Source organism: Penicillium samsonianum (genome assembly GCF_028829775.1).
Source record: "Penicillium samsonianum strain IBT 33392 chromosome Unknown utg000007l_segment0_segment0, whole genome shotgun sequence".
Lineage (NCBI taxonomy): Eukaryota > Fungi > Ascomycota > Eurotiomycetes > Eurotiales > Aspergillaceae > Penicillium > Penicillium samsonianum.
The window spans coordinates 330747-355662 of record NW_026643265.1 but is presented as its reverse complement, the minus strand read 5'-3'; the positions used below and the strand labels follow the sequence as shown (position 1 = coordinate 355662).

The following is a 24916-nucleotide window of genomic DNA, read 5'->3' as shown; positions in this document are numbered from 1 at the left end:
ATTAGCGGGAATCTTCTCGGAGAGAACCAAGCGCGTCGAATGTGTTAGAAGGAAAGTCCATATCATAGTAAAAAGCATGTGTGACGATTTCGCATTGTTCAGAGGCCTCGTGTACGAAGCTCGGCCATGCAATAGGCTCAATATAAACCTGAGTAGGAACCAGCCCAATCAAGACACAAGTAAAATAGGAGTCAGGCAACTCTCCAACAATGATATAAATGATTGTTCTGCTGGTTGTCCTGCCGAACAATCCAAACACTGCGCTGCGGTGGAATTCGAGTGCCGTCACGGGTCACGTGTGACCAACCTCTCCGTCCCCGTTGAACCGCAGAACCCTCCGTCTTCAGATCCGATTCGAGATTGGCGTTTTGTGAACCTACAACAGCCATTTTCAGCACACAGTACGTCTTACACGCACATTTCTCTGCTCACGCAAATTCCATGGAAACTAATTGCTTTCCAATCTGTACAGTCATGGCGGGCAACTCCTCCCACCCTATCCACATCCACCCGGTCCGACCGCTCTACCGCTTCACTGCGACTGCATTGGGCGCTAGCATGTGGTTCTTCGTAAGAACTGCCTCCTTTTGATATAAAGAATTTGTACTGACAGGACTCTTCTGAGCAGCTCATGTACCGGGCCAAGAAGGACGGTGCCGCTCTCTTGGGCTGGAAGCACCCTTGGGACCACTGATCCGAATACAATCGTCGATTTCGTTTTTCTTGCGCAGCCGCTTCGTCCCTCGGGGCAGCGGTGATTGTTGGGCCGCATTGCGTACTATGTACTTGGAGTGGAGAGAGAGGAACAGAGAGCCGGGTGCTGCCGAGTGCATGTCAAAAGTCACAAGTGCCAGGCTCACGGTAGTCATTTACTAGCCGAATTGTATCATACCCTTTCTTTTTCAATTTTCTGAAGTGGTAACTATGTGGCCCGAGTGGCCAAGGCGGAGCCTCATTAGACAAATGACTAAGTCATTATATCCAAAGACTATGACAATCTACGGGTCTATATGTATTTGATAACGTACAATGTGAGTGCTTTGAGAGCGTACTTCATAGGCGCAGTGCCTCCAACAGCACTTTGTACATCTTGCGCTTCTTGCGGTAGGTTGGCTGCAAGCGGGCACGAGCATGTCCAAGTATCTGTGCCACGCGTGGGAATATGTTCTTCTCTGCTGTCCAGGACAGAACAAAGACCCCGAATGCCAGCGCAAGTAGCCAGCATTTGAAAGCATCAGACATGAAGGTCAGTTGCATCACCTCCGACACCCAGTTAGATGGTCTAAAGAGCATATAGCCCGAGATCAGGATGTTGACGATGATCGTACATAAGTACGGAACTAAACAGTCACGGTCAGTATCTAGGTGAAGAAGAAGGGGAGGTGAGCGGTGTGATTCTTACCATTCTGAGTCATTGGTTTTCGGAATGGCGGACCCGCGCTCAGAACAATGCTGATGAAGATATACTGGAAACAGGAAAACAAGAACAAAGCCGTATTCTCCGAGTTGATAATGTTGCTCTTTTCCAGGTCCAGCTGTGGCGGCAAGAACCTGCATCGTTTGTTAGAATAATTTGGATGGGTATATTGTGAAGGTTACTGACCATGGCTGTAATTGAATGGTCTGGAAGACTGCAAACTGTGACAGCACAACAAGCAAGATCTGCCCGAGCAAAGGTGTCAATACCTTACGCGAGACAAGATCAGCAGTTGGCCGTTTCCGAGACAGCGTAGGAGAGGGATCAGCCCAGCCCACTAGAAGAGAGTTAGCTCAGAGACTCAAATTTAGTAGAGGTAGACCACTCACTGAAGACCGCAATGGGCATAATGAGCACAAGATCAATAAAAAGGAACTTGAAACCGTTAGCGATCCATCATGACTTTTGGTAATATAGCACACTTACCTGGAAATCACCAAGATTTGACCCCGATGTATACAGAAAGCTGACCGAGGAGAACTGAATGGCGGAATAAAGACTCATGAACTTGAAGCAGGAGAAGCTTGTCACCAGAGCAGCTCGACCCTCCCTAATCACCGTCGGAACACAGGAGATTTCGAACAAGCGACTAGTAAAGGGCGCGGCAACAGACGCCTCGGCATCCGACAATGAGATGCCAACATCTGCAGCCTTCAGAGCGCCACAATCGTTGGCACCATCGCCGCAAAAGCCACAACAGTAATCAATAGACTGAAGTTTCTCAACCAGTTCGTGCTTTTCGTCTGGGGACATGCGGGCAAACACTTTGCCGCATACGAGTACCTATACAGCACACATTAGTTCGAGACATGGTAAAAAAATGGGAACAGTTAGTACAACAGCCACTTACCTTATTTAGTACATCTTCATTCCCGAAGTCAACCAACCACCTAAAGGCATCACCAGTGACGGCCACAGAGTATTCACGCTCGGCGATAGCGTTTCCTGGAATTGACAGGTCGGTCTCCGCAGTGTGTATGGGCTGCGATTGCATTAGCTGCTAGTAATTAAAAGTAGGAAAAATATATTTTACCAATAGTGTTCTTGGGTCCAACTGGAGGTCAGAATTGTCCACGCATTCCCAAATGAGAGAAATTTTGGATGAAAGACCAGGTGCTGCGAGTCGTTAATACTGAATTATGGCCTGGATGCGGTAAAAACAAACCTTCAACAAAGTACGGGATAAAACATAGTTCATCACGTCCAAGCATGTTGCATTCACGAGCAACACTGATGGCAGTCAAGATGTTATCACCGGTGCACATTACATTGCGGATCCCCGCCTCATTCAACTCGGAAATCACACCGGCAGTACTAGGTTTCAACTTGTTTTCGAATATGATGAAGCCCAGGAACTCCAAGTTAGATTCGGCCTCGGTCCGCGTCATTTTTTGGACTTTCCTCCAGCTCAACTTTGGTTCGTATTTGGAAGCGCAGGCAATAACACGGTATCCTTTGTGGGTGTAGTAATTCAGGAGATCTTCATAATCCGAAGGAACTGTAAAAGAAGTATATCAGCAACACAGACTTATGTAGAGAGAGAGAAAGAGAGCACTGACGTGTTCCAGGAATACATATGTCCTTGATGCTTTCTGGTGCACCCTTGACAAAGAAACTTGCTCCATTGTCGCCAAACTTCCTGACGACAACACTTGCGCGGCGAAGATTGGAGGCAAATTCGAAACTCCGCAGCACTCCAAGCTCGAGGGGGTTCTGAATATTGTTAGACACAAAGCTGTGGCCTGAAAAAAATTAACTTACATTTACATCATGTTCGTCACCAGTCTGTTGTTGAGGGGGCTTTGCAACCGACGGCGCTATTGTGTCGTCGGAAACATGATTCCCTCCCTCCTCAAACGTCCAGTTGGTAAATTGGAACATCTTCACATCGAGAGGATCTCCCAACAGCTCATCGTCCACTACCCTGAGGGAATGACACGTAGCCATGGCGTACATGATCTTCCTTTGCGTTTCGATATCGTGTTCGGAGTTAGCATTTGGGGAAGGACGAAGAAACCCGTCAGACGTCTCAGAGAGCAAGTCTGAAAACCTAGAAATTCTTCTTCAGCACCAGTTGAGGGATCATACTTGGAAATACACAAACTTTTCGCCACGGATAGCTATACGCGCTCCTAGCACATCCAGCCCATCTTCTGTGAGGGTCCCGGTTTTATCAAAACAAACAATGTCCAGCTTTCCTCCCACATTGACCCTGGTCTCATGTATTAGTGTGGAAGTTAAGACATTATTCAGCTTCGGCCACTCACTTCTGTGGGCTGATACAGAATATGTTCTGTTTTTTCAGTCGTGAAAGCGCAAAATTGGTTCCGATGGTAAGTGTGGCTGGGAGAGCTGGCGGTACAACAATCGTGATCAGATCGAGGGCTCGAATTATGATCAAATGCCAAGCCAGCTGTGTTTCGTTAGATCAACGACCAAAATAACAAAAATCGTCTGTCCGAGCATTGACTTACACCCAATCGAACAAAGTTAATGAAGGAAGCAACGAATCCAAGAAGAGCGACCATCCCCATCACGGCAATGTAGCGGAACGAGTCCCGGTAGAATTTGAATCCAGAAGGCTTTGGGAAAAGCATCGATCGAACTAGAGCCCCTTTGGTTGTCAAAAAGCCAGTTCTCATAACAATTGCCAATGCTACTGCTTCATCGTCGTCAACATTCTGGGGTCGTCTAGCCCGGATTACTTTGGTTCCGCTGAAAAGGAAGTGTTTAGCAACATGGGGATGCATAGAAGGGGTACTGAGATCGAGATATGTGAGGGCGTCATCGGTGAGTGGTGTTTTAGACACGGGGACGGATTCGCCTATTCGAGTTAGATGTATACATAGATATCGAGGTATTGTACGAACCAGTGAGCATGCTCTCATTCACAATACAGTCCCCTGACAACAAGATGCAGTCACACGGGACCTGGTTAAGCGATGGGTCGGAGAATTCATACACATCACCAGGAACCAGCTCTTCGGAGGAAACGGACCGCCCTGTGGATACGATCAGTTTACATCAACCATGGCACATCGAACGAACTCACAGAATCCATTTCTTAGAACGCGAACATCACACTCGAAGAGAGATATCTCCCTGAGCCGACTCATTGTCTGTAGCAGCGTTAGTTTCGGGATATTGGTCCAATTCTTGGGCTGAACGCACTGATTTCGTCTCCAGCACAGTAGTTGCTATGCTGAAAAACGATATGAGAAAGATACAGACGGCGTAGTAGTAGTACTCATCCATGGACCACAGAACGAGACTTGCAATCTGGAAGATATAAAAGGGATGAAAGGCCTATACACTGTCAGATATATTGATGAAACAACCAGAAGGAAAACTGACCTCGTCGACGAGAAGCTGAGGAATTGTCTTTTGGTCAATTTCGATGGCGTTACTTCCAAATATCTGTTCCCTGCTGTCTCGTTCGTCGGCATCCAATCCACTTCGCATGACCTTGGCATTAATCCACGAGGGATCTTTCCAGCCATTGATCAAAGAGAATTTATCCTCGATTGGATGATAGAAGAACTTCAGATATCGATAGTCGATAAAGTGCAGAGAGTCAATAGTCGGGTCATTATCTTCATCGTAGATGCGACTTAGTGAGTCAGCGAAGACCGTGGAAAGCGGACGTCCATAAGGTTGGCTGCCAACTTCGTGGATGGTGAATTGGTTCCATTGGTCCTATAATGGGTCAGACGGTTATTGTATGGGATAGAAAGTTCACAATCTCACCTCGATAGCCACCCATTGACATTTCCCTATCGGGGTTGCCTTTCCAATCAACCTCACCCGCCATCGTGGCAGCCATCGGAAGAGCAGCCAGGCAAATCCACCGGTTAAGATGCAAAGAGCAATATAGACAGCAAACCCTACCGAGCTCGTGGAAAAACCAGCAAATACAGCCGTCAAATCCTCCGACGCAATATAAACTTTTTGATTCAACCGACTGCCGGATCGTCGGTCTCGGCCATACGAGCTGGCGGACAGGTAGCGAGAAAGAAGTGGATGTTCAATCGAGTCGCGAGAGGTAGACATCCGCTTAGACACAAAGGATCCCCTGACTGACTCGATATCTGCATCCCCGACCCCATGTAGAGATTCATCGTCAATCTCGCTTTGCTCATCCACTGCATCTTCGTTCGACCATTCTGCAAAGTCCTCCTCGTCCTGAAAGTATGTAAAGCTCACCGTAGAGCCTGCTCGATCACGGCGGTGCGCGAACGAGACGACGCTGGAAGGAATGCTTTCGGAGATCGGGCCATCGAAGACCTAGTGCAAGTCAGCTCCTGCGCCGAATCCTGCACATGAGAATAGAGATTTGACATACCTCATTACGGGCCATCTCCACATCCGAGACGACGCTCATACTAAAGAAGCATCAGCAGGGGTTCAAGGGTCGAGGTAAATAGGAAGGGAGCGTAGCAACCTGCTTCGCATGGAATCGCGTCGCAGTCCATTTCGAGGCATGGAGAGGTCCACGGGACCAGTGCCCGAGGGAGACTGCGGACGGCTTCCCATGTTTAAGAGAGAGGTCAGCTCGGCCAATTCCCCAACAGCCTCTCTGGGTGTCGTATTATGGGGCTTTAGTAAAGTTGTGTTTTGCCGACACAGGATTGAAAAAGAGCATTTATCACGAAGCGCAAGTTCCCACAAAAGCAAGGTGTGTGATCTGGAGCTTATCGGTGTCCCACAGCGGAGAGCGACTTATCTCCATGTGACTTCCCGATATAGCTTTGGCTTACGTACTTATATCGGACCAAACTTGAAAATCACCCGGGGGGGCCCATGCAGGGAAGCCATATAAAGTTGTATCCGATAATGGCTTCTATATGCCATCGTATATATTGACAGGGTTCGATAGCAATCTAGAAGACTGGATGAGTCTTGGCATCTTATTCCTGAACTTTAACGGACATCTCATTGGCCACTAAATCATTTACGGCTCCGGGGGTTTCGATCTGAGATACGGGATGATCTACATGGCGCGACACAAGGGCTTCGAAGGCTCTCAATCCTTGTGCATTTACCCAAGTGACTATTTGGACATCCCTATAAACAAATTACATTGTAATCATCCCAGCCGAACCTTGAACGTCACCAAATGCCATGCAGCTTAGGCAAAACAAGCAACTTGTCCACGGGTGTAAAATATCTGTTTCTATAAATATATATCGCCTTCTATCCATAGGGGCGAATCCTATTCTACACCTGCCTATTTTCTCCCCAAGCAATTAAAAAAAGCTAGTTATATCAAAAGAAAAAGGCGCCAAGAATCACGATCATATAGAAATAATTCTCAGGTCCATCCATGGATAGCATACTGGAATTGAAGAGGGGTAATGGTCGAAGGCGCGCGCCACCGGGAGCGATCAGATCGAAAAACGATTACAGGAAGCGAAATATCAAGACATCAAGACAACAATATATAAGAAATAAAGAACCAAGATAAATGTAAATATAAGTACGTCAAAAGAAAGTAGATCCGACAAATCAAGGTGTATTAAAAGGGTATTGTTGGGAGAACTTGCAGCCTTTTGCTCAACCAGAACCGTCCCGCCAAGCCCCTCGGCCACAGGGCGCTAAGGATCCCACCATCTTCCAGACTCTCTCCCCCCAAAACTAAACGGATATCAAATTCTTCCTTCTCTCTCTCTCCTCACCTCATTCTCTTCCCCCCCTTTTCATTCCCCATTCATCATGTCTGAGCCCATCAGAAACAAGAAGGCGGACTTCCCGGTCGCACCGTAAGGACCCCCTGTTTTATTTTTTCCATCCTTATCAAAAGCAAAAAAAATTATATACTGACTTGCAGAAGGACCCCGCAAAACACACCGGCCAACAATGCTCCCATCTCGTCCCACGCTCAGCAGCCTGGTGTATCCAGCATCGAGGAGGGTAAGTCGTCTCTTTTCTTGTATTCACCGACATCTCTTTGACCGTGGTTTCCTTTCACCCAGAATCCCTTGACAAAGCCGCCGCTGCCTCGCTCTTCGCCCGCAACCCTGCTCTGGTCTCCATGATCCAAGGCAAGTTGGGTCAACTCGTCGGTCGCTCGTCAGGATACATCGAATCTCTCCCCCCCTCCGTCCGCCGCCGTGTCGCTGGTCTGAAGGGTATCCAGAAGGAGCACTCCAAGCTCGAGGCTCAGTTCCAAGAGGAGGTTCTGGAACTTGAGAAGAAGTACTTCGGCAAGTTCACGCCCCTGTACGAGCGTCGTTCTACTATCATCAACGGCGGTATCGAGCCGACCGAGGCCGAGGTTGAGGCCGGAAAGGAGGATGAGGAGAGTGATGAGGAGGAGGAGACCAAGGAGGAGCCCAAGAAGGAGGAGGGTGAGGCCGCCAACGGCATTCCCGAGTTCTGGCTTTCTGCCATGAAGAACCAGATCTCGCTTGCTGAGATGATTACCGAGCGCGATGAGGAGGCTCTCAAGCACCTCACCGACATTCGCATGGAGTACCTTGACCGACCCGGATTCCGCCTCATTTTCGAGTTCTCTGAGAACGAGTTCTTCACCAACAAAACTATCTCCAAGTCATACTTCTACAAGGATGAGAGTGGATACGGTGGCGATTTCATTTACGACCACGCCGATGGATCCCAGATTGACTGGAAGGAGGACCAAGACCTGACCCTCCGTCTGGAGAGCAAGAAGCAGCGCAACAAGAGTAAGTGCACTCGAATATTGGGTTGCTACGTTGAAACTGACAATTGACCCTCCTCTAGACACCAAGCAGACCCGCGTTGTTAAGATCAGTGTGCCTACCGAATCCTTCTTCAACTTCTTCTCGCCCCCACAGCCACCCGCCGAGGATGACGATTCAGTCGCCAGCGACATTGAAGAGCGTCTGGAGCTTGATTATCAGCTCGGTGAGGATATCAAGGAGAAGCTTATTCCCCGTGCCATCGACTGGTTCACCGGTGAAGCTCTCCAGTTCGAGGAGCTCGGTGAGGATTTGGATGGTGATGAGTTCGAGGATGACGATGATGAGGATGAGGATGACGAAGATGAGGACGAGGAGGAGCTCGGGTCGGACCGTGATGTGGACGAAGAGGACACAGACGAAGAGGTATGGCATCCAACACTCACCGATTCAGATCAACCTGCTAACATGATTCCAGGATGGTACTTCCAAGCCCAAGAAGGAGGCCGCCGAGTGCAAGCAAAACTAAACGAAAAAAAGTTGCCGGTGGTGAATGCCCAACATGAGATTATTCGTACTCTCTGATATTTTGCTTTGCTTTCTGCCTTTTTTTTGTTGCCCCCCTGCGTGACCTCTATCTTCTAATACTCAATCAATACTTGACATAATCGGTGTGTAATTCTCGCGTCCAACGCTGTAAGGACTTGCACCCATAATTGAGACACCTGAACTGTCTTCTAAAATATGGGTAGTCTACGGGTTTGAGACTGTTTCGGCATCTACATAATGTATACTTGATATTCAAACAATCAGGAAGCAATACCAGAGACAATAATACTGCATGTACATACTTACATGTAACTAGTTAGTTAACTAGTTATGTATTAAACAAGTTTCAGGAACAAGACATACACTTTTTATGATAAATGATAAAATAAATAATAATAATAGAATAAATACATGTAATTGAGTAGTAAATAACTAACTAACTAGTCAGTAACTAGTAAATTGTACAATGTAAATTGTAAACATAACAATGTACACAATGCAGACCAAGTAGGATGGCGGTGACAGGCTGTGGGGTGTAGCGCCCCCAGTATATTCCCTAAGCTCCTTCAGGGGCTCTCGCTAAATGGCCAGCTGTTAGTCTCATTCAAGGGTTTCCAAGGTTTCTTTCCACCTCCATCTATTTCTTATCTTCAATCTTTTTATTCTATTCTTTCGAAATATGAGATGAGGGGTTGAGAAGTCCCCCTTGTCTTTGGACCTGAATCTCCTTTTCCCTTCGATACCCTACCTCCGAAAACACCCATCCCCGGAGCTTCTGCAAATATCCCGCTTTATTGCATCAAAAACGATTAACGACCTACATTCCCTATGGCGCACATCTATGAGGTCGGCACACGGGCCTGGCAGCCCGACTCGACAGAAGGATGGTTGGCATCCGAGGTGAAGGAGAAGCTGGAGGATGGAGAGAAAGTGCAGCTGATTTTCGAGTTGGAAAACGGAGAGGTAGGTGCCTTGGACGCTGGACACTGGATGCGCAATCCTGTCTCTTAAGGTACTGGAGTTGGCCGACTGACACTGTTTTGATCGGGGCAGACAAAAACCGTGGAGACTACGCAGGCCGAGCTGCAGGTCGATAACAACCCCAAACTACCTCCGCTCATGAACCCTGCTATGCTTGAAGCAAGCGAAGATTTGACGAATCTGTCTCACTTGAACGAGCCCGCTGGTTTGTCTTGCTCCTACCTGCTTAGTGCCGCCCTCCCAGCTGACGGCCCTTTGCAGTCCTCCAGGCTATAAAACTCCGCTACGCTCAGAAGGAGATATATACCTACAGTGGTATCGTCTTGATTGCAACCAACCCGTTCGCCCGAGTCGATTCGCTGTACGTACCGCAGATGGTGCAGGTTTATGCTGGGAAACAACGTGCCTCGCAGGCGCCTCACCTGTTCGCCATTGCCGAGGAAGCTTTCGCGTAAGAATCATCCATCTTTTGCCTCTTTGGGGTTGGTTTCACTCACACTTTTGATACAGTGACATGCTTCGCGATGGAAAGAATCAGACGATTGTGGTCTCTGGTGAATCTGGAGCCGGCAAGACCGTGAGCGCCAAATATATCATGCGCTACTTTGCGACTCGCGAGTCTTCTGATCAACCTGGAAAATACTCCACCAGCCGCGCAGAGGCAATCAGTGAAACCGAGGAGCAGATCCTAGCTACCAACCCGGTCATGGAAGCGTTCGGTAACGCCAAAACCACTCGCAACGACAACTCCTCCCGTTTCGGCAAATATATCGAGATCATGTTCGATGACCGGACGAATATAATCGGAGCTAAGATCAGGACATATCTTCTTGAGCGGTCGAGACTCGTCTTCCAGCCTCTCAAAGAGCGCAATTACCACATCTTCTACCAGCTGGTAGCCGGTGCTTCCGACGCGGAGAAACAGGAGCTGGGTCTCTTGGCTGCGGAAGACTTTGAATATCTGAACCAGGGTGGCACTCCAGTGATCGACGGTGTCGATGACAAGGCCGAATTTGAGGCGACCAGGAAGTCGCTGGCTGTGATTGGTGTGTCGAAGGAAGACCAGACAGGCATCTTCCGCGTTCTGGCCGCTTTGCTACACCTCGGTAATGTCAAGATCACAGCTACTCGCACGGATTCGTCAGTCTCGTCGACCGAGCCTGCACTTCTCCGCGCGTGTGAAATGCTTGGAATCGATGCTACCGAGTTTGCGAAATGGATCGTGAAGAAGCAACTTATCACGCGTGGCGAAAAAATCACCTCCAATCTGACACAGCAACAGGCTTTGGTTGTCCGAGACTCCGTCGCCAAGTTTATCTATTCAAGTCTATTTGATTGGCTAGTGGACAAGATCAACCGCCGCCTCGCTACCGATGAAGTGCTTGAGCAGTTCAAATGCTTTATTGGTGTTCTTGATATTTACGGGTTTGAACATTTCGCCAAGAACTCTTTTGAACAATTCTGCATCAATTATGCCAACGAGAAGTTGCAACAAGAATTCAACCAGCATGTGTTCAAGCTTGAACAGGAAGAATATGTCCGAGAAGAGATTGACTGGACATTCATTGACTTTTCGGATAACCAACCTTGTATCGATCTTATCGAAGCGAAGCTCGGCGTCCTGGCCCTTTTGGATGAAGAGTCTCGACTTCCTATGGGTTCGGATGAGCAGTTTGTCACCAAGCTTCACCATCACTTTGCGGCTGACAAGCAGAAGTTCTACAAGAAACCCCGCTTCGGGAAATCTGCATTCACCGTCTGTCACTATGCAGTCGATGTTACTTATGAATCTGATGGATTTATCGAAAAGAACCGTGACACTGTGCCAGATGAGCATCTGGAAGTGTTGCGCAATTCCTCCAACCATTTCATCAAGGAGATTCTAGACACTGCTGCGGCTGTTCGTGAAAAGGACTCTGCTGCTATGTCGTCTAAGCCAGTTGCAGCAGCCCCAGGGCGTCGGATTGGCGTTGCAGTCAATCGGAAACCCACGCTTGGAGGAATCTTCAAGTCTTCGCTGATTGAATTGATGCACACTATCAACAGTACAGAAGTTCATTACATCCGTTGCATCAAGCCTAATGAGGCAAAGGAGGCTTGGAAATTCGAAGGTCCCATGGTTCTCAGTCAGCTGAGAGCTTGTGGTGTCCTAGAAACTGTCCGTATCAGTACCGCTGGCTACCCAACCCGATGGACTTACGAGGAATTCGCCGTTCGTTACTATATGCTGTGCCATTCCTCACAATGGACCTCGGAGATTCGGGATATGTGCCATGCAATCCTCCGAAAGGCCCTGGGAGATGAAAAACAAGATAAGTATCAGCTTGGTCTTACTAAAATCTTCTTCCGAGCTGGTATGCTTGCATTCCTGGAGAATCTCCGAACGTCCAGGTTGAATGAATGTGCCATCATGATCCAGAAGAACTTGCGTGCCAAGTATTACCGCCGCCGCTACCTCGATGCTCGTGACTCAATTCTCACCACTCAGGCCTTCATCCGGGGATTCTTGGCACGCCAGCATGCCCATGAGATACGCCGGACCAAGGCTGCTACTACGATCCAGCGGGTCTGGCGTGGCCAGAAGGAGAAGAAGCGTTACACTCAAATCCGCAAAAACTTCATTCTGTTCGAGTCTATTGCCAAGGGATTCCTATGCCGACGCAACATCATGGACTCTATCAATGGAAATGCGGCCAAGGTCATTCAACGTGCTTTCCGCTCCTGGCGTCAACTCCGGGCCTGGAGACAGTATCGCCGCCAGGTTATTACTATCCAAAACCTCTGGAGAGGAAAAGAGGCAAGAAATGCTTATAAGAGACTTCGCGAGGATGCCCGTGATCTCAAGCAGATTTCTTACAAGTTGGAGAATAAGGTGGTTGAGTTGACCCAGTACTTGCAATCTCTCAAGCTTGAAAATAAGACCTTGGTCTCACAGCTGGACAACTACGATGCCCAATTGAAGTCATGGAGAACCCGGCACAATGCTTTGGAGGCTCGCACGAAGGAACTCCAGGTTGAAGCAAACCAGGCTGGTATCACTGCAGCCCGGCTAGAGGCGATCGAAGAGGAGATGAGTAAGCTTCAACAAAACCACACTGAAGCCCAGGCTGCCATCAAGCGCCTCCAAGAAGAGGAGAGAATCTCCCGTGAGGCTCTTCAAACCGCCAACGAGGAGTTGGAGCGTCTCAAGCTCTTGGATGCCGAACATGAGAAAGACAAGACTGCTCTCCGGCAGCGGATTTCCGATCTCGAGGAACAGCTTGAGGTTGCCAAGAGATCTGTACCTTTGAACGGCGTAAACGGCGATGGTCTAACCAACGGTGGCGCAGTCCAGGCCCCTACCCCGGGCTTGATTAACCTGGTATCTTCAAAGAAACCTAAGCCCAAGAGACGCAGTGCCGGTGCTGAAAGGATCGAGACGGATCGCTTCAGTGGTGCATACAACCCCCGGCCTGTTTCGATGGCGGTCACCCCTGGATCTATGGCTGCCCGTCAAAATGCGGCCATCTCTCCTGGTCTAGAGTCGGTCGAGGTGGAGCTCGAGAACTTGCTTTCTGAAGAGGAGGACTTGAACGAGGAAGTCGCCATGGGTCTTATCCGCAACTTGAAGATTCCGCTCCCAACTTCGACACCGCCACCGACTGAAAAGGAGGTCCTGTTCCCAGCATACCTGATCAACCTTGTTACGTCGGAGATGTGGAACAACGGATTTGTTAAGGAGTCGGAGCGATTCTTGGCCAACGTTATGCAGTCCATCCAGCAAGAGGTTATGCAGCATGATGGGGACGACGCGATCAACCCCGGTGCCTTCTGGTTATCCAACGTGCACGAGATGCTATCCTTTGTCTTCCTGGCCGAGGATTGGTATGAAGCACAAAAGACCGAGAACTATGAGTATGACCGCCTGTTGGAAATTGTCAAGCACGACCTCGAGAGCTTGGAATTCAACATCTATCACACTTGGATGAAGGTCTTGAAGAAGAAACTGTACAAGATGATTGTTCCAGCCATCATCGAGTCTCAATCACTTCCCGGCTTTGTCACCAGTGAAACGAATCGCTTCCTTGGAAAGCTTCTGCCCTCCAACAATAACCCAGCTTACAGCATGGACAACCTCCTCAGTCTATTGAACGGTGTTTACAAGGCGATGAAGGCCTTCTACCTTGAGGACGCCATCATCCTCCAGACTGTCACGGAGCTCTTGCGCCTAGTTGGTGTCACTGCTTTCAACGATCTCCTCATGCGACGTAACTTCCTGTCGTGGAAGCGTGGTCTGCAAATCAACTACAACATCACTCGTATTGAGGAGTGGTGCAAGAGTCATGATATGCCAGAGGGGACGTTGAAGCTAGAGCATTTGATGGTAAGGTTCCTTGTTTGATATTCATTTGGGCCATTGTACTAACACCTACACAGCAAGCGACCAAGCTTCTGCAGCTGAAGAAGGCTACTCTGAATGATATTGAGATCATTCAAGATATTTGCTGGATGTAAGTGAACCCTTAAAGTGTCTTCTCCCACCTTTTCACGTAACTAATTGTGTGCAGGTTGTCTCCGAACCAAATCCAGAAACTTCTGAATCAGTACCTGGTGGCAGATTACGAACAGCCCATCAACGGCGAGATCATGAAGGCCGTCGCCTCTCGCGTCACAGAGAAGAGCGATGTGCTCCTCCTGGCTCCGGTAGACATGGAGGACAGTGGCCCGTACGAGATCGCCGAGCCGCGTGTCATCACTGCTCTGGAGACCTATACCCCATCCTGGCTCCAAACGCCGCGGTTGAAACGACTTGCTGAGATTGTGTCCGCGCAAGCGATGGCACAGCAAGAGAAGCTCGAATGGGATAACGGGGTGGTTGAGGAATAGATCTGTACTGTTGTATATTAGACTTTGGGATTTCCTGTGAGCTACGGATTACGACTTGCCTGGATTATCCACGGCCTTTGCGATACAGTGATGCGCATGATTTTCATTTGTTTCAGTTGCATATGACGTCTTGGCTTATAGACCAGAAGAGATTGTTAAGGGAATTCCTGTAAATGAGTTTTCCTCTAACATAAATGACCAATCCAATGTCCAAAGGGTTCACTTGGTCCCAGTATCATCGGGCTCACGGTTCTCGGCTTTTGCTTTTTCTTGACTCTTCAATTGCTCGTGAAATGCCAGAGTGTACTCATCTGGATCCCACGATAGAATCCTGCTGTCCATCTCAATCAACTTCCGAGCGACTAGTCGTTCCATCTCCTCCCTTTCCTTCTCATCTAATAGGCCCAATCTCTCTTTCCATGCTCCCTCGATATCCTTGGAAGGTCCAAAAAACCGCGGGTCAATCTTCTGCCAGTAAATCTCATCAAAGGCAAAGCTATGCGTCGCTGCATACATACTCCAGAAATCACCACTCTCCCAGCTCTCATACATAGGACCGGAAAGTTGCTGGTCGTCTCTTAACCGACCTTGTTGGATTACTGTATCTTCACAATCCTTCATCGCCTTAAGAAACGATGTTCAAACACTCTTGTCCAGTCCTCAATCCCCTTTGACCAGAACTCAGGCTTCTCAATAAGCAACCACCAGTGCGGCGCATAGGAAAATTCAACGGGGGCTGTGTATGTAAACTCCCAATCTACCACCCCGGTAATTTGCGTAGGGTTCTCGTTGAGTAGCACATTAGCTGGCCGTAGATCATCACACCAAATTTTGAAACGCCCTTTCTCGAGTAATGGGTTCGCGAGTTTCTTCTCCCTAGCTAGCTTGCGAAAAAGCTGCCGTGCCACGAATTTTCGTCGACAGTCGTCTGCGGACTCCACGGAATCGTTTCTTTGATAGGCTAGACTTGACCACTGGAATTGATAAGTTGATACTCTCTTCTTTTTCATGGGTAGTTGCCAAATGTCAAAACCCAGTAGTCTAGAGCCTAGCTTCTAACAACAATCTCATCTCTCAAACAACAATGCACCTCGATATCTTCCACATAGTAGACCTGTCCCAACAGTAGTAAACTCGGTCCAGCGGTCCTCGTCACCATCATTTCCGGTTGTAATGGGCTAAAGAGGCATTGTCAATATAAGCAAAGCTGAAATTGAGATACTGAAAACATTTAGCACACGCAAGTCAGAGAGTCAGAAGAGAACACACATGCCCTCCTATAAAGCAGGCAAATGATGTTCGGTGCGCTGTCCTCAAACTCTCTCAGCGTATTCAATTCTGTTAATAGTCAGGTACCTAGATTCACTTGACTTTCACTTGACTTGGCCTTCGTTTTCCAGCGAGGAAGATTTTGTGCGTTCACGGTTTTACCGGTGTCGCAGCCACTTCGACAGCCTGCCTCACAGAAGTTCTCCCTAGAGCAGCATCCTATCTCACATTTAGATTTGCCCGTTATAGCCAAGCCATTGAGGTCAAAGTAAAGATTGAACATGTCAATTACTGTCACTATTGAGAATCTATTGAGACTGGCCTCTGTACTTGTACTCAATTGGAAGGAGCATTGGAAGGCTTTGTTTACTGGCCTAGAAGGGAAGGCACTAGTCAGTCCCCTACTCGTTTGAAGTTCTCCTCTTCTCTCTCTTCTCTCTTCTCTCTTCTCTCTTCTCTCTTTTCCCTCTCTTTTCTCCTTTCTCTTCTCTGTTCTTGTTCTTCGTTTTTTCTTCTCTTTTTGAATTTCGCGACTCAAAATGTCTTGTTGCAATAACACGTGCAGCAATAACAACAACAATTATAAGTCCATAGAACTGGGGGACCCTGGGAAGCCCAGTTCTTAGATGAAAGATGTCCATGATTTGCCCAAGACCGCACGTCCTTTTGCGATCATTTACGTCATCTATTAGGCGGGCCTCATTGTGATTGCTTTTGTGGCCCACCTCCAGAAATTGAAAGAGATACACACCGAGTAAGATTCATTGATCTCCCTCCCCTACATTGAGAGCAGTTAGAAGGATATTGCTCAGACCTGTTGATACTACATGAATGCTAATAGTCACTATAGGAAGATGGCCAAATGCACTAAGTGCACGGAGGCCGAAACCCGATCCCAGGAGTTTGAGCTAGAAACTCAAGCTGCTCAAGCCCGATCCCGCGAGCATGTCCTACGAGCTGAGATCGCTGAAGTCGCAGCGCGAGATGCCAATTCTCGCGCTGAAAAACTTGCGCTGGAACTGAGAGGCAGTAAGGCGCAAGGCTTCGAGGTTGAAAGGCGATTTTTCGAGACTAGGCGACGAGCTGTCGAGGCGGAGCGTGGAAAGGCCGAGGCTGAGAGACGAGCTCTCGAGGCCGAGCGGCGCCTGAGTGTCTTGAGGAATTTCAATTTTTCAGCCCCAGGGCTTCAACCTTGAACTACCCCGAGTAATGAGAGGAAGGTGTATCAAGGTCTGATCCGTGAGAAATCGCATTATAGCAACTTCATTCACGACTTTCTCTTCGGGAAACATGACAGCACCAGGCTGGGATAACCGGATCACAGTAGCCACATTAGCTTCATTTCGGTACTTTAACCACACGGAAATGTTGTAAGATCCTTTCTTGAGTATATCAATCTCGGTAACAGTGGCTCTATTGTGAGTGAGGATGAAATCTCCGATCGATCTCAAGATATCACGGTCAAGAAATTGAATAAGCCACTTGTCAGATACTTCTTCGGCTTGCTCCCAGATTAGGTCGTCAGGGGTCATTTGCATGTTTGCGGTGTAATCAAAGGTTCAATACTCCGCAAGGAGTAGAATATTCTGTTCAGGATTTCTTTGTGTGGAAAAAGACTAAAGTAAACAACCATGGTCATTTCAGGGGCATCACAAAATATGAGAAACCCCAGAAGCAACTGACGTCTCACTTTTTTTCTTTTTCTTCTCAATTTGTTGGATTTTGATAGATTCGTTTGCATCTGCGGCTCTTTGGGGCACCACAATGTAGATGGCTACTCCAAGGTGGAGAAAATAAGAAAATACGAAACGAAGAAAGTCATTTTAAGATCCAAACATAACATAGGTCTGGGGTATCTCAGAATGCATTTTATGAACTGGTTTGTATGAATCCCCAGCACCTGGGGTCGATATATGCGGTCAGCGGTAGCGCAGTGGGGCACACTCTTAATCTTCGACTTCGCAACATCCAACCCATACTAAGTTATACCAACCAATACCTATCTGCACAGCCAAAATGACTCTCACCAAGCTCAACTTCATCACCGGCAACGAAAACAAGCTCCTCGAGGTGCGGGCTATCCTCGGTAAGGTCATCGAAGTGGACAGCCAGGAGGTCGATGTCCCCGAGATCCAAGGCACGGTCGAAGAAATCGCCAAAGAGAAGGCCAGACGTGCCGCCGAAGCGGTAATTTCTTCCTAGACCTTTTGCTAAAATTATATCTGCTTACGAGGGAATAGATCAATGGACCTGCCTTGACCGAAGACACTGCGCTTGAGTTCCATGCGCTCAAGGGTCTCCCCGGGCCATACATGTATGTCTTTGCTATATTAAAGGCTTAATCCGTGATAATAGTACTGATGGTTGTCAAGCAAATCTTTCATGGAGAATCTGGGCCACGAGGGCTTGAACAAGATGCTCGATGGCTTCGAGGACAGAACTGCCGAAGCTGTGTGTACCTTTGCCTTCTGCCGGGGCCCTGGTGAAGAGCCCATTCTTTTCCAGGGAAGGACCAAGGTAAGGCAAATGCAGTCATTCCAAACCTATATAAATCTAACTGTGATGTACAGGGTGCTATTGTGCGACCCAGAGGACCAGGAAAGTTTGGTAAGTGGACATCCAAATGAGTTTTGCAGAGAATCAAGATCTGATATATGGCAGGTTGGGACCCTATCTTCGAATATGATGGCAAGGAGACATATGCCGAGATGGACAAGGAGGAAAAGGTAAGAACGATCTTGTTTCCCGTGAAAAAGCCATGTACTAAGAGCCCCGCGAACAGAACAAGATCTCGCACCGGTACAAGGCGCTGGTGAAGTTGCAGCAGTGGCTAGCCGAAGGCCAACAGTAAATCGCCATGGGTATATAACTCGGCCCGCAAAAGACCATAGAAGAATGAGAAACAAAGATCAAAAATTGTATATGGCCAGACGAATTCCCTCAATCGGCATTCTCCGTGTGCGACTGCTTCCAAGAATCGACCCATTGTGCGATCCGCTGGCAGTTCGAGTCCACATCTGCATCCTGCTCGCTGTTCAATTCTACCACGATCTCTTCGTCGAATGCCTCCCGCGCTTCGTCTGATAGGACGCCAAAGATTTCCGCGTCGACGTTCTCTTCTAGCTTTTTCTCGTGGTAGCCCCTTGAAATAAATATGTTAGTTTAAAGGCGTAGATAGGTTTGCGGGCTCGATTGTCATACCGTGAGGAAAGTCGGTCATATAGAACATCTGTAGTGGGGCAGCGGAGGACAACGACGAGATCGATCCAGGACTTGGGGAAGAGGTCGCAGGCGTGCCAGTCGATTAAGTAGCCACCATTAGGAATTTCGTCTTCGAGGGCATCGAGAAGCTATGTCGCGCATGGATTAGCATGTGAAATTTTGAGTCTTGAATCAATGGTGGACAGAGTAGGAATCCAGGTGAAGAGAAGAGCTTTGTGGGAAACATTCTCACCTTATCCTCATCGACCACCCAGGTTTTCAATTCCTCGTCATATTCATCGAAACACCCACGGTCCTTTGCGACCTGGTTAATGGACAGGTGCTTCAGGCCGATCTCTTGCGCGAGTTGTTCGCAGTGGACGGTCTTCCCCACGCCGGGGGTGCCGGTGATGATCACATTTGGAGAGGTGCGCATGTTTTCTTAATAGATAGAGATCTTAAAGTGGAATTGTAGATTGTAGATTGAAAATGGTTTGTTTCCCCAGATGAAATAATTCCATCGGACTAATTTTCGTCCCGGCTATCTTATCGTGGAGGGGTAAGTTGCCGCATTTGGAATGTATAAAAGACATTTATAGTCGGCCGCTTATGCCTCTGCCCTTGACCACCTAAGACCTTAATAATCTGATCTATTTGGACGAAGATTGTATTAGGCATGTTATATGTAAGGACACTCTGGAGTGCTTTTCGGATGTTCTTTTTGTATGTTCTTTTTAGATGTCTTTTTTTTCTGATATCTTCCCTTCTTAATTTTTCAGGTAGACAGCATACAAAGGCGGGAAAAGGATTAATTTGTGAAACCGGATTTTCTGTATATAACCTTTGATACACAGGATATATATATGCAATGTTAATTGAAACTCATTGATTCTACGTGGCTTCGTGCTTCGGGCTAGTTATACATAGCCTAGTACTGATTAGTATTAGAATAATCAAAAATTGAACAGTCACTCACTTGAGAAGCTCGAATATCTTGTACTTTTGCAGATAAGGTGTTCCTCTGCGATATGCTTTGAGAAGACGAGTGGGATCTAAAGGCTTGACAAATGCCCCGATCAGACGCTCCATTGCAGGAGAAGTCTTGAACATGGGATCGAATACCAGCAGATTTGCGCTGCCATTGTCTCGTATTTCGAATCCGATAATTGTCATAGAATGACCTGACTCAAGTTAGAGAGAGAAATATACGTTCTTAAAGTCCCAAGAAACTATACCTTGATGCTGGAAGTATATTGGAGGGAGCTCAGTCTGGACGATCTTCGTCTCGTCTTCTGGTGAGCACGCTGATCGGAAATAGTCGGCGACATCAATGTAAAGAGCATCACAGGCCCGTAAATCGCTTCTCTCTGACAGACTCCGGGCTTCACATCTATATCGGGGTTAGCGGGGTCGAATCGAAGCAGGCCAGACAACTCACGGGATTCCTAGGCTCATGAAAAGTGCTTGTGCCTGGGTACTCGTTAGCACACAGAAGATAATCCATACCAACCGAAAGACTTACTTCAGGTGTTCCAATAAACTTGCGCGTATCTTTGATACCACCTGTCTCGGCTCTTCCAGAGCTATTGAACCCCATATCCCAGGCCGATTCAATCATATCCTGCAGCTCAAGGATCGTTGGCCCCTTATTTGGGAAGTGCTCATGGCCAAAGCCACGAGACTTTTTCAGCCAAGAAACCATCATTTGAATATTGCGATAGCCACAAAATCCGCCTTCCCGACGCATCTTGCAGATATGGCGGACTTTGGGGCTACAGAAGAATGCCCGCTGGACGGATTTGTCCTGTTCACACAATCGAGCAAGAACAGGAATCAGATTGTCGGTCTCGTTTTCTATTGTTGCGCGTCGAGTGAATCTGCCGTCCGATGTGATTTGCGTTTGCTTTGATATGCTGCCGCCCTTCTCTAGCATCTTCTTTAGCCATGATGGCATTTTCTTCTCGTGGGCATGAGGACCCAACTCCGAGCGCTGAGAATTTGTTAGTACTTATCTCTAAACATGCAAATATGGGACAAATACCCCTAGTCTCTTTGTGCCATCGGCATTGGTTGTCCTTGGCGGACTGTGAGGCCTTGGTGGCTTGGCAGTGTTAACTCGCGAGGAGTCTCGTTGCATCCCGCGCTTGCCTCCTTTGTGAGAGTCGAGCATGTCGAGGGAATCTTCATCATCATAGGACCCATCATACCCATGGTCATGTACCTCTGCAGTTGAGCGTGCCGATGTGGCGACGATATCATCCAGCGCCACGTCCTCTGCAACATGCAGATCCAGGTGACTCGAGAGCTCCGCACTTTCTATTATCTCACCGCATCCATGTGGACAGTCGACATATTTATCTGCACCATCCTCGTCCACTGGTAGTGGAGCCGAGTTTTGGCCTGAGAATTCTTGCGGGGTTCCCTGCAGGAAATCAGCTACCCCGGTTTCAGGATGGCAGAATTCGATGTGTTGGGACAAAAAGTCAGCATCGGAGTCTGTGAAAGGGCAAAAAGGACATGAGATGGTGTTGTTGTCGGCCATTATGGAGTTTTCGCCCAGTGCTGACGCTGGAGGGGAAATTGTTAGGTTGATGCTTGGCAGACACCGCCTGCGAGATGAGCAACAGATGTATATGTACAGAATTCAGAGGGAAAAAGGAAAGCAAAACTTGATCAAACAACAGAGGTAGAGGCAGAAGTATAGACAAAGGACTTAATTTGATGCCTAAACGAGCAGAACAGTGCCCGTTCCCCGAGACCCACTACGGCGGAGTTTAGCGTCCATTTTATATAACATAGACCTGAGCAACATATTATCTTATTATTTTCATATATTATTGAAGCATCTAATTATTGTATTATCCAAAAAGTCATATCGCTCGTAAAAACGCGGGATTTACAGATTCCCCATCATTCCCACCCTACTCTAGCTAGAGATAGAGACGGGATGTGCTCGGCTCACTAACATCCTCCGAGGTAAATGTGCAATGCAAGAAACCAACTGCCCTAGAATCATTTATATCCAGCTCCGTAGCCAAAGATGGCCGTTGCTCGTCACTTCCAACACTCGATCGAGCTTCACACTCAACATCCGTCGTTATTGTGTTTGAAAAAGTGCCATGAGACAAGACACTATCTGGGACTTCACCCCATTGCACCGGTTTCAGCGCATGGTCAACCGCCGTAGTCATGGGATGACACGCAGCGCTAATTGCTGCACTACACTGTCCAGCCAGCGGCATGTGCGATGTGAAGCGACGCAAGCCCAGAAGTACAGCGACGATGGGTAGCAAGCCACCAACGACTATTCCGAAAATGATGGCAACGGGCGAATAGCCGCAAGTAACGAGGACGTCTGGGGAGCTTCTTTGGGGTACTCCATGCCGGTCGAATGGGATGACCTGGACGAAGAAGAAACTCTGGGATACGAGCCAGTGGAGAACAGCCGAGACTATCAGCAGCGGGATACTGTACCGATATGGAAGGCTGAGGTAGTATGTCGAGCGTTGGGCGCCGCGGGGCCAGGATACGCGAAGAGGCCTTTTCTTTGTGGCGTAGTTGTCGTACTCGACGGCGCCGAGCATGCAGGTCAGCAGGCCGTTGTAGAAGAAGTAAGCTAGTGAGACCAGTATTTGAGGTACGTTGGCCATAAAGATCATGGAAAATATCCCACTTGCGGTAGCGGGAATGCTCAGACCGGCTAGCGTAGTCCCTGTGCTTGCATCGCCCAGGCCAGAGTCCCATAAGTTCTTTGATTTGGAGGCTTTGTTGTAATTTAGAATTCCCAGGCGAAGTACAATTACGGATGGGATCAGCATGCACACGAATCTAATTGGAGTCAGTCAACAGCTCGCTGAGATCGTTATTGTCACGAGAGGGGTAACATCATACAAGAGAATCGTATACACCCAGCGTGATATGCTCGCAGCTTGAAACCATCGTTTCCTTGAAGGTAAACGAAGCGGAGTCTCTTGTTTGGTTTCCAGAAGATCTAAAGACTTGCGCTCACGGCCCTTATATTTCTGCCATCCTTTTGTTCTCTTCTTGATTAGAGACCCAGACAGCAGACAGACTCCCTCGGTGGCTGGGTCCGGTTTGGCAAGGAAAGATGCAATCGCGTCTCCGGTGGTGAGGAAAATGTCTTTCCTGTTCTCTCGCGCCGCTAACAGCGCGCAGATGAGCTTGACTATATTGCAGCCGATTACAATCAGGCAGATCGGTGGGCTGAAGAATAGCTGGCAAGTCTCTCTAACTGGAAGCGTCATACAGTGATCAATTGAATATGATCGTAGAGTCTGTTTACCGTAGACTGTCGGGTACGTGCAATCAGGTTCACCTTTGCGTACTGTCACACTACCGGGGAATGAACTGTTGACCCAGCCAGAAGATTTATCTAGCTCGGCTTGCAATTCCTCCAGGGAAGGATATTTATCCAGAATATCATCAAGATGGTTGTAGTCCTCGGTGTCGGGAATGCCATAATGTCCGACATCCAACCATCCTCCGCTCTCATAAAGGCCACCTGGGATAGGCACCGACAGATGTATGGTGGGACGCGACCACGTCAATGCGTGAACGGACCAGTTCTGGGTGTTTTCTTCGGCTATACTTTTGGTGCAGGGATATTCTTCGTCACACAGCCAGCTGAATTGAGAATTACCACCCTCAAAGTTTTGTCTGTTTCCAGTTCCTATCCAGGCCACGGACTCGTTTTGAGGCATCGAGTCTTTAGTCACCAAAACAATCATCCCGTACCCGGATGCATAGTCTTGAGCAAAGATATCAACACATTCTTGCTTGGAGGGAGTGTTGAAACTCCCATCACGGATCGCTGTATTGAATGATGGCAATTCCATTCCGACGTTTGCTGTGAAGCATTGCTCGAATTCCGTGGAGTTTCCATGTTCTTGAATAAGCTTATCCTGTGCTGCAACAACTGAATATTCCGTTGGCCCAATGGAGAAGTAGACGGCTGAATTGTAACTAACAGAAGTTTATATCAGCCGGGGTGCATTGAAATCTAGGCATGTTATATCACAAACATCAAATGGATAGGCAATGAGGTGATCAACAAAATGGATCCCAGAAGACGTCGCTTGCCTGTTTGATAGCGAACAAGGTCTATAATATTCGGGACACCGATTCGAATCCATGTCTTTTGGCTGTGCGCTTTATCTACCTGCTCTCGCGAAGGGGCTGCAAGACATTGCATGCAGTAGTTGCTCGCGCCTAGCAGGACAGTGCTGAGAATGTTGATTAGGAGGTGCAAGCCCGTGGTCCAATTCTTGGAAGTCGAGCATTTTCCCATGTAGAGTGAAGCGAAGGAGAAAGTCTGCCTGCTATTCCCTGAATACGCCAGACCAGCAGCGATGACGGTGAGAATGATGTTCAAGGCGAGAACTCCACCAATGATCCATGAGCAGATCACAACACCCTTTATCCATCTGCGAACAGGATCGGGGCTCGCCGTTAGTTGCTGCACCTCCTCCTTGGGCTCTTTTGAATAATTAGGAAACCACGACCATGACCTAAAAGCCGATAGTGGCTGTGGCTTCCTTATTGTTTCCTCGGCATCGTGCTGTTGCCTTTTGGGGAACATTTTGGGGTCAAGCGCTGCTCATTGAGACCGGGAAAGACAATCTTCCCACATCGACAGGGTGTGTCGAAATCTTTCAAAGTAAAATCCGGGGCAATCAGGTAGGGGACTCTGACCCTGTTATGCTATAGAATGCCAAGCGGCAGCATCTTGGCAACGATAATCATTTTCCCGATATGGCAATAAGAAAGGGCTGTGCTGTCACTATTTTCTGCCTACGATCAGCGAGCAGAAGACACTACAACATAAGTGCAATATAATTTGTGGGGGCCGAAACGATAGGGTCTTTCCAAGATGCATAGTTGTAGCAGATGGGAG

The 24916-nt window shown here is 48.1% G+C and overlaps 10 protein-coding genes across 10 annotated transcripts; 5 read left to right on the top strand and 5 right to left on the bottom strand.

Annotated features, from left to right (window-relative positions):
* Positions 1–76: 76 nt before the first annotated feature.
* Positions 77–906, top strand: N7471_010942 (uncharacterized protein; the record flags this gene model as incomplete). Its single annotated transcript, XM_057283661.1, has 2 exons — positions 77–570; positions 629–906. The coding sequence occupies 2 exons, from the start codon at positions 77–79 to the stop codon at positions 756–758; spliced, it is 624 nt and encodes a 207-aa protein (XP_057129927.1). The 3' UTR covers positions 759–906.
* Positions 907–1053: 147 nt separating this feature from the next.
* N7471_010941 (uncharacterized protein) lies at positions 1054–6010 on the bottom strand (the record flags this gene model as incomplete). The annotated part of the gene is made up of 20 exons (XM_057283660.1): positions 1054–1340; positions 1403–1551; positions 1604–1754; positions 1807–1852; positions 1904–2260; positions 2328–2459; positions 2511–2593; positions 2643–2975; positions 3037–3190; positions 3239–3527; positions 3582–3689; positions 3745–3890; positions 3952–4301; positions 4348–4479; positions 4530–4596; positions 4649–4783; positions 4832–5173; positions 5225–5761; positions 5820–5859; positions 5919–6010. The coding sequence occupies 20 exons, from the start codon at positions 6008–6010 to the stop codon at positions 1054–1056; spliced, it is 3930 nt and encodes a 1309-aa protein (XP_057129926.1).
* Positions 6011–7189: 1179 nt separating this feature from the next.
* On the top strand, positions 7190–8665 carry nap1 (histone chaperone NAP1; the record flags this gene model as incomplete). Its single annotated transcript, XM_057283659.1, has 5 exons — positions 7190–7236; positions 7308–7387; positions 7450–8160; positions 8219–8562; positions 8615–8665. The coding sequence occupies 5 exons, from the start codon at positions 7190–7192 to the stop codon at positions 8663–8665; spliced, it is 1233 nt and encodes a 410-aa protein (XP_057129925.1).
* Positions 8666–9513: 848 nt separating this feature from the next.
* Positions 9514–14532, top strand: N7471_010939 (type V myosin; the record flags this gene model as incomplete). The annotated part of the gene is made up of 6 exons (XM_057283658.1): positions 9514–9648; positions 9739–9871; positions 9928–10117; positions 10177–14029; positions 14083–14156; positions 14214–14532. 6 exons carry the CDS (start codon positions 9514–9516, stop codon positions 14530–14532), a joined length of 4704 nt encoding a protein of 1567 aa, XP_057129924.1.
* A 219-nt stretch (positions 14533–14751) lies between these two features.
* Positions 14752–15542, bottom strand: N7471_010938 (Aminoglycoside phosphotransferase; the record flags this gene model as incomplete). Its single annotated transcript, XM_057283657.1, has 2 exons — positions 14752–15156; positions 15180–15542. 2 exons carry the CDS (start codon positions 15540–15542, stop codon positions 14752–14754), a joined length of 768 nt encoding a protein of 255 aa, XP_057129923.1.
* Positions 15543–16655: 1113 nt separating this feature from the next.
* N7471_010937 (uncharacterized protein) lies at positions 16656–16997 on the top strand (the record flags this gene model as incomplete). The annotated part of the gene is made up of 1 exon (XM_057283656.1): positions 16656–16997. One exon carries the CDS (start codon positions 16656–16658, stop codon positions 16995–16997), a length of 342 nt encoding a protein of 113 aa, XP_057129922.1.
* Positions 16998–17817: 820 nt separating this feature from the next.
* N7471_010936 (non-canonical purine NTP pyrophosphatase) lies at positions 17818–18652 on the top strand (the record flags this gene model as incomplete). The annotated part of the gene is made up of 6 exons (XM_057283655.1): positions 17818–17988; positions 18042–18115; positions 18174–18318; positions 18372–18408; positions 18463–18527; positions 18584–18652. The coding sequence occupies 6 exons, from the start codon at positions 17818–17820 to the stop codon at positions 18650–18652; spliced, it is 561 nt and encodes a 186-aa protein (XP_057129921.1).
* An 89-nt stretch (positions 18653–18741) lies between these two features.
* N7471_010935 (nucleoside triphosphates FAP7) lies at positions 18742–19438 on the bottom strand (the record flags this gene model as incomplete). The annotated part of the gene is made up of 3 exons (XM_057283654.1): positions 18742–18943; positions 19003–19151; positions 19256–19438. 3 exons carry the CDS (start codon positions 19436–19438, stop codon positions 18742–18744), a joined length of 534 nt encoding a protein of 177 aa, XP_057129920.1.
* A 536-nt stretch (positions 19439–19974) lies between these two features.
* N7471_010934 (C78 family peptidase) lies at positions 19975–21544 on the bottom strand (the record flags this gene model as incomplete). Its single annotated transcript, XM_057283653.1, has 5 exons — positions 19975–20183; positions 20238–20392; positions 20441–20472; positions 20525–20992; positions 21044–21544. 5 exons carry the CDS (start codon positions 21542–21544, stop codon positions 19975–19977), a joined length of 1365 nt encoding a protein of 454 aa, XP_057129919.1.
* A 388-nt stretch (positions 21545–21932) lies between these two features.
* Positions 21933–24601, bottom strand: N7471_010933 (uncharacterized protein; the record flags this gene model as incomplete). Its single annotated transcript, XM_057283652.1, has 3 exons — positions 21933–22830; positions 22894–23985; positions 24045–24601. The coding sequence occupies 3 exons, from the start codon at positions 24599–24601 to the stop codon at positions 21933–21935; spliced, it is 2547 nt and encodes an 848-aa protein (XP_057129918.1).
* Between the last annotated feature and the right edge of the window lie 315 nt (positions 24602–24916).